The 8,232-nt window shown below is 46.3% G+C and overlaps 1 protein-coding gene across 3 annotated transcripts in view; it reads right to left on the bottom strand.

Moving 5' to 3' along the window:
- Window positions 1-360: 360 nt before the first annotated feature.
- Window positions 361-8,232, bottom strand: part of CMTM8 (CKLF like MARVEL transmembrane domain containing 8) — a 106,894-nt gene continuing 99,022 nt past the window's right edge. For all 3 annotated transcript variants that reach the window (XM_021071501.2, XM_084987628.1, XM_084987627.1), the window contains exons 3-4: window positions 3,188-3,304; window positions 361-790 (exon numbers count right to left, since the gene is read on the bottom strand). In XM_021071501.2, the coding sequence (XP_020927160.1) occupies window positions 707-790; window positions 3,188-3,304 (201 nt within the window). In that variant the 3' untranslated portion in view covers window positions 361-706. The remainder of the gene's footprint in view (window positions 791-3,187; window positions 3,305-8,232) is intronic.

Below are 8,232 nucleotides of genomic sequence, written 5' to 3'. Positions count from 1 at the left end.
AGACCACCAGGGAACTCCTGGTTATGCACTTACTTTAATATGTATTAGAAAAAATACCACTAACACATCAGGGACTGTGCTCCCAGCAGCACTTAGGGCAAGCTCATTACTAAGGTCCAAGGCTAAGTTCTCACTGCATGCTTTCTGGGTCAACCACTTAGCACACGAGTGTCACGGACACCAACAATGCCCAGATTTGGGGAGCTGGGTCTCTCCTCCTATGCTGGCCTGGGGGCTGAGGACGAATGTTTCCTGGCAACATCACCTCCAGGTAGCCCTGTGAAGACAAAGAACCCCCCAGAGCACCAGCCTTAGCCTTCAGCCACAGGTCTCCTTTCTTGAATCAGACACCACATGACCCAGGATTCTGAAACATTTAATCAAAAAAAAAGAATCTGGAATTTTAAAAGTTAGGTTTACAAACTTGACACATTCTTAGTAGTAGCAATTTATCTATACATGGCCTAAGAAACTAAGGTGATGAAGACATCAACAAGATATTTAAGAGTCCATTCTAAGCTACAGCACTTTGCAAGTAAGTATCTAGTTTAATTCTAACAAACCACTGTGAGCAAATTTAACTAAGTATATAAAAACATTAGTTAAATACAAGTCTCTGCAAATATACATTATACCTACAGCTGTTCTTACAGGGAGATTCTTCCTTTTCCTTTTTTCCCCAGTTTTTAATTCTCAAAATGGCGAATCACTGTATGGTCCTGGATCTCCAAGCTATAAAACTGAAATATGTGTTTCCAGCATAGCAGATGGTGACCAGAAAGGCGAAGAACTGGAGAAAACAAAGTGTAATAGAAAAAGGGGTTAGGGCACATTCTAATTAACAAAAGTTATCACTTCACCTCTACTGAATACTGCACTCACAGCATCCCTTGACTCCAAGCTTTCTCATCTAAAACTGCTTTATTGGTTCAATTATCTTCCTTCTGAAACGATTTCTGGCTAGGCTGTTTTTCTTTTTTGGAACCTATATGGAAAGCTTGTAGTTTTACTCCGATAACCCCAGGGTATTCCACTTGGGGTGAAAATAGTGTGCATCAGAGAAAAGCATATGGATTGCTAATTTGGTATCGGCAATTTAAAATTTTTATTTATTTATTTTAATTTTTGCTTTTCAGGGCTGCACCCACGGCATATGGAAGTTCCTAGGTTATGGGTCAAATCAGAGCTGCAACTGCCAGCCTACACCACAGTCTCAGTAACGCCAGATCCAAGCCACATCTGTGACCTATACCACAGCTCACAGCAATGCCGGATCCTTAACCCACTGAATGTGGCCAGGGATCAAACCCGTGCCTCATGGACACTAGTCGGGGTCACAATGGGAACTCCCTGGTATGGGCAATTTTAGACCAGAGCTTAACTTCCACGGCCATGGGGCCAGTTAACACAAAAAAGCCAAGTGGATGAGAGGAAGCCATGAGCCCACTTGGAGTATAAATGGAGAGTGGGGAAACCATAGGGCCTCTTCTAGGGCAAACCCCTACCCAGTTCCAGCTGATTCTTTTTTTTTTTTTTTTTTTTTTTGCTTTTGCTTTTCCTTTTGGCCACACTTGCAGTATGCTCAAGTCCCAGGGCCAGGGACTGAACCCGAGCTGCTGCAGTGACCTGAGCCCCAGTAGTGACAACACCCAGGTCCTTAATTTGCTAAGCCACCAGGGAACTCCCAAGCTGATTCTTGTCATGTGCTAACTTGAGCGCAGTGCTGCCAAAGCCTCTGACTTTCAAGCTCCTGTGGACCCAACCTCTTTACCTTTATATAGACACTGAAATTTAAGCCAAGAATCTAATGAATGCCCATGTATCACCCATCAGCTTTAACACTCTCCTGCTGGCACTGCTAATTGTGCACTGTCCCCAACACTTCTACTGCAGATGGGATGTTTTAAGGCTGTGGGAGGTAACATAATGTCTTTTCTATCAAAGGAAATCTTCGTGACTCCATTTTGCTCTGGTTTCGCCTTCCTGTGACCCTCACCCCTCCCCTTTCCGTCTTCTCCCAGTAACAATGTGTTTCAAATTAGCCAAAGGGGAAGAGTGTGTGCCCTGACCTGACCAATGGGAAGGGGACAGGTAAATCACCTGCGTTAGGGATAAATAGGGGAGGGTCCTTTGTTCGGCGCGCACACTTTTTGGAGTGCCCATGCCCTTCTGCAGAAGTAAAGAGCCTTGTCGAGATTTCTTCTTGTCCATGTGTCTCACTTTCTGACACTGACAACCCGAGCCAGAGTTATTGTAATTTCCAACAAGGCTAATCTCATACAAACTTTTTTTGGCCGTGGCATGTAGCAGGTGGCTTGATGTGGGATCTCAGTTCCTAGATCAGAGATTTAACCTGGGATGAAAGTGTCAAATCCTAATGTCCACACCACCAGGGAATTCCCATCAGAGAAACTTTTAAAATTAGCTTTCTTAGGGATTCCCATTGTGGCTCAGTGGCAATGAGCCTGACTAGTATCCCTGAGGTTGTGGGTTCAATCCCTGGCCTTGCTCAGTGGGTTAAGGATCTAGTGTTACCGTGAGCTGTAGTGTAGGTCTCAGATGTGGCTTGGATCTAGCGTTGCTGTGGCTGTGGTACAGGCCAGCAGCTGTAGCTCCAATTCAACCCCTAGCCTAGGACCCTCCAAATGCCATGGGTATAGCCCTAAAAAAAAAAAAAAAATTAGTTTCTTTAATTGGAAAAATACACAGTTATGGATTTAAAAATGTAAACTGTACTGAAGCACATAAAGTAAATGGGCAAAGCCCTTATTCCACATCCCTCATGATCCATCACAGTCCCTGGATGCTGGTGTACATCCTTCTAGGCATCCTTAGGGCCTAAGCAAACAATTCTACTTAAGCAATCCTCGTGTGCGTATCTTCTGCCTCTCTCTCTCTTCCACTTGCACTGTAGGCAGTAGAATTATTCTAGAATGGCTCAAGTGTTTTTTTTCCCCCTCAAATAATTATTTTTTTTTCCAGCCATTTGGTCTTTGCTCACATGGAATCTTTCAGCCTCTTTACACCTCAGGCCATCGGGAGGCCCTTTCAAAACAGGAAGTTCATGGTCAAGGCATCCCTACTGCAGGGGGTACTTTTCTCTGCAGATAACTTTGTTCTTCTCCTGGATCAGCAGTCAGACTTGGGGAGGGAGGAAGAGATGGTGGGGACGATATGGCTCACTCACCGACGAGGCTGCCCAGCTGTTGAAGTTGTGACTGTCCCTCTCTGGGGAGACGGAAGATGCATCCACAATAGCGGCTGAGAGGTATAAGACGAAGGCACTGCCGTTAAAGCACAGACCCTGGGAGACAGAGGGGCAAATTGTTTAGGGAGGCTGGGAAGGTCTGAGCACCTCTGGGCCTCAGAGATGTCCAGAACTGCACCCCGATTGTGACCAGGGGCCCATCTGGACATGGGAGGAGGGCAGGGGACAAATGCAACAACTTCGCCCCTTGGGGATACTCAGTGAACACTGCTTCCCTGACTCACAGATGCTCTGAGAGGGTACAGAGGGACTCCTCAGTTGGAACAGCAAATACAATATCCCAAGCAGAAGGCAGACACATTTGACTTTAGCATCTGCCAGCAGTCTTCAAAATCTGGCTGTAAACATTTCCCCTCCCACCTGGCAAGGGAATGAACCTGTGCCACGGCAGTGACCCAAGCCACAGGAGTGCCAATGCTGGATCCTTAACTGCTAGGTCACCAGGGAACTCCTATAAACATCTCAAAACTGGGAGAGTTTACACCCAAACCCAGATTTCTGGATTATCTTAGGGAGGGACCAAAAAAAGAACAGAAGACCTTGCAATCCTGGGATCTCATTCCCAGCTGATTTCTCTGTGAAGACTATTCTGCAGTTGTTTAAGATAGAGTGCCTGAGTGTGGCAAGAGTTCAAAACTCTGAGTTTACATGCACGTGCACGACCATCTGGTCTCCTCACGTGTGTGAGTGTGCCACCCCTAACACAGAGGTGATGGCCTTGCTGGATAAGATAAAGGTTTAAACAGTTCTGAAAGGCCTCAATGTCTTGGCCTCCTGACTGCTGGTCCCAGTTATTTATTTAATTTTTTGACCACGCATGTGGAAGTTCCCAGACCAGGGACTGAAACTGCACCATAGCAAGTGCAGAGTAGGGAAAACACAAGGCCCTCTTCTGGAGCAATACCCACCCAGTTGGACCCAAACTGGTGCAGTGACAACACCAGGTCCTTAACCCACTGTGCCACAAGTGAACTCCTGGTCCCAGTTCTTAATCACTACTGGGGAAGAGGAGTGCCTGGAACAGGATGAAATCAGAAAAACATGCTGGATTAAAGTTGAGACACAGGGGCCCTGTGATGTGTGAATCTGTACAAAAGGCTCCAAACCTCAGTTTCCTTATCTATAAAATGGGGACATACCTCATGATGATAAATTCTGAAAATGTAAATCAGAGCATTGTAAAACCAGGGAGTTTCGGAAGGCAGCAATGCTAAATAAGAAGAAAAAGTACCATTACGGGCAGTATTTAAAATTTAAAAAAAAAATTTTTTTTGGCCATAGTATGCAAATGTGCAATGTGCGATCTCAGCTCCCAGGATTGCACCCAGGCTGCAATGGTGAAAGCCCTGAGTCCTAACCACTAAAGTCATCAGGGAACTCCCTAAAATTATAAATTTTTAATCAGGGAAAGAGTCTTAGGCTTGGAGGAGAGAAAGACTAACAGATGCTCTAGGCCAGAGGTCAGCAAAATTAAGAGCCCTGACTAGCAGTCAGGGGACCAAGACCTAGAGTTCCTTCTGAACTGTTTGAGCCTTTATTTGAGCAAGGCCCTCACCTCTGTGTCAGGGTGGTACACTCATGCCAGACAGGTCATGAAGGTGAGTATAAACTCAGTCTGACTCACGGCCAGTTTTTCTTTTAAAAGTCTTGCTGGAACTCAGTCAAGCTCATTCACTGAATAAGGCTGATCTCACGTCGCAAGCAAAGTGGAGTGGCTGTGACCAAGATATTCTGCTGATCCAGGTCACTCAGCCAGGAACTGAGACCCAGGCAAAAGCGGAAGTCAGGGTCCTGCTCGTTCCTGCATCTCAACCATTTGCCCCCCGCCCCACGTTACCTTTTCCAAGCTCATCTTCTTCCAGCTTCTCAAGTGCTTTCTTCAAGACCTACTTTAAGACTCCTCTTTCTCCCAAACAGCTTTTCTTGAACAAGCCCCCACTCACTGTGACTACCCAACCCCTGCATTCCCATGTAAGAGCTACTTCAGAGTGCCAGCCTTTCTTGACTCTCACATTCAAAAGAGTCTTTCCTTTCCAGGGCCCACCCGGAAGCAGGACACCAATTCCAACAAGGCTGCTTGTGCTGCCCCAGGCAGTTACAGAACCTCCACAGGACCTATTTTCAGAACCTGCACCCTGTTCTTGAAAATCATAATGGAGAATCTTTTTTTTTTTTTTTCCTCCCCCTCATTTTAGGGCCACTGCATATGGAGGTTCCCAGGCTAGGGGTCTAATCAGAGCTACAGCTGCCAGCCTACACCACAGCCACAGCAATACCAGATCTGAGCCACGTCTGCGACCTACACCACAGCTCATGGCAACACTGGATCCTTAACCCACTCAGCGAGGCCAGGGAATGAACCTGTGTCCTCATGGATGCTAGTCAGATTGATTTCCACTGAGCCATGATGGAAACTCCAGGCAATCTTCACTTTTGTATTTGGGGGCAAGAGTCAGTCAGTCTGTTTTCCCAAATACAAAAGTGGGGTGACTTCCATCATATTTTATACATGTCCCTGCTTTACCACACATCATAGGGTGCCATGATGGTTAATCTGATGTGATAACTTTTGGTCCCCCAAATTGTTCTGGGTTTGTCTGTGAGGATTAACACTTGAACTGAGGAAAGTAAGACTGCCCTCCCTAGTACGGTGGGCCTCCTCTAATCAATTAAAGGCCTGAATAGAATGAAAAGGCTGACCCACTTGTGAGAAAGAGGTAGCTCCAACTGCATGACTGCCTTGAGCTGATGTCAACTGAAACATCAACTCTTCTCGGGTCTCAAGCCTGCCAGCCTTTGGACTAGAACTTACACCACTGGCCCTCTTGGTCTCCAGGCTGCTGATTGCAGACCTTGAGACTTCTCAGCCTCCATAATCATATGAGCCAATTCCTTATAGTAAATCTCCTTATATGGATACACATCCTGTTGCTTCTGCTTCTCTAGAGAACCCTGGTAAACACAACAGAGTTTGGGACAGAGAGTTAGGTATAGGTTTTGGAACTAGAAATTAACTGTGGCTATAACAAAATAGCTGAAAATAGGGAAGTGGCTTTGGCACTGGCTAATAAGCACAGGCCAGAGAGTTTTGAGGCATATGCTAGAAATTATGGGTGTTAAAGGAGACTCTGGTGAGGTCTCAGGAATGAGGAATATATGTTACTGGAAACTGGAGAAAGGGGATCCTTGTTTTAAAGTGGCAAAGAACTTGGCTGTAAGGGGTTCCTGTGGTTTGTGGGAAGGAGAATGTCAAGCAATGAAACTGAATATTTAGTTGAGAAGATTTTTAATTTTTTTGGGGGGGGTGCACCTGCTGCATATGGAGGTTCCCAGGCTAGGGGTCGAATCAAAGCTGTAGCTGCTGACCTACACCACAGCCACAGCAACGCCAGATCCAAGCTGCATCTGTGACCTCACTGCAGCTTGTGGCAAGGCTGGATCCTCAGTCATACTAGTTGGGTTCTTAACCCTCTGAGACACAAGAGGAGAGATTTAAAGCTGAGGAGATTTTAAAGCGAAGTGTTGAAAGAATGGCCTGGTTCCCCTGATAGTAAAATGGGAAAGGAAAGAGAATCAAAGAAGGAATTGTCTAGCAAAAAAGAACCAGAAACGTGAAGGCTTGGAAGGTTCTCAGCTTAGCCATACTGCAAAAAAATGAGAAAGCTTGTTCTGAAGAGAATACTAAGGGTGGGGTCCAACAACATTTTGATAAAGGGATCACGGTTCAAACCACAGATCTAATCGATTGTACAGAAGCCAGGAACAGATAAGAGATAATACCAGTAGAAACACTGCCAGTTTGAACTGAAGGGAATGGAGATGGGCCAAAATGAAGGAGGGCTGTGGAACTCGGATTCTGCGGGACAGAACCATAGATCTATCTGGTTGCCAAGATGCTTTCTTTCACAAAAAGAATGAATCATCCAAAGGAGATTCTGAGATCACTGGGGCTACCACTCCCATCACAGGCCCAGGGAACAGCTGGTTCCTCCTCAGTCTTCCTGGATGGGCCCTCCCCTTCAGTTTCTGTGAGCCAGGATGTCCCCACCCAGTGCCCCAGCGGCAGGGCTGCCCTGCAGAGATATAGGGGTGACAGTGCCACCCCAGTGGACTGGGAAGGTAGAGCACTGAACCAAAAAGGATTATTCTGGAGCCTTAAGATCAGATGGAATTTACGTTGTAACTTTTGGGCTGGCTGGGGACCCATCTCCTCTTCCTTCTTGCCAATGTCTCCCTTCTGCCATGGGACTGTCTATCCCACCACTGTACTTCCAAGCACTCAACTTGTCTGGTTTCACAGGTTCACAGCTGGAGAGGAATTATGCCTTGGGCTGATCTGTACCTCAAGTCTTACCCATCCTGGATACAGACATATTTAAAGGAGACTTGGGACCTTTAGACTTCAGTTGATGCTAGGATGAGTTAAGACTCTGGGGAGTGGTGAGATGGAATAAATATATTTTGTATGTGAGAAAGGGCATGATTTTGGGGGGGGGGCATAATGTTATGGACTGAATGGGTCCCCCAAAATCCTTATGTTGAAGCCCTACCCTCAATGGGATGGTATTTGGATACTGTGTTTTTGAGAAGTAATCAGGGTTAGAGGAGGTCATGAGGGGAGGGTCCTCCTGAGAGGATCAGCACCCTTGTAAGAAGAGACGAAAGAGCTCCAATTCTTTTCTCTCTCTGCCATGTGTGGACACAGCAAGGTCTGCAGGCATCTGCCAGCAGGAAGAGCACTCCCACCAGAAACCACCTACACTGACATCTGACCCTAGACCTCTAGCCCTTAGAGCTGCGAGAAGTCTCTGCCATTTAAGCTACCCATCTAGGGTATTCTGTTTTTGCGCCCAAGCAGACTAAGACAGATACTGAAGCCCACACATTTTCTTATCTATTTCCCTCCAGACTCTGTGTCCCCCTTTGTTATCCTGATGCCTGGAGCCAGGACAAGAATCCAGTCA

Source organism: Sus scrofa, chromosome 13, assembly GCF_054392235.1.
Source record: "Sus scrofa isolate SSC_HxYL_T2T_F1_AM1 chromosome 13, Sscrofa_HxYL_maternal_Yorkshire_Landrace_v2.0, whole genome shotgun sequence".
In the NCBI taxonomy this organism is placed as follows: Eukaryota; Metazoa; Chordata; class Mammalia; order Artiodactyla; family Suidae; genus Sus; species Sus scrofa.
This window is presented reverse-complemented; position numbering and strand designations above follow the sequence as displayed.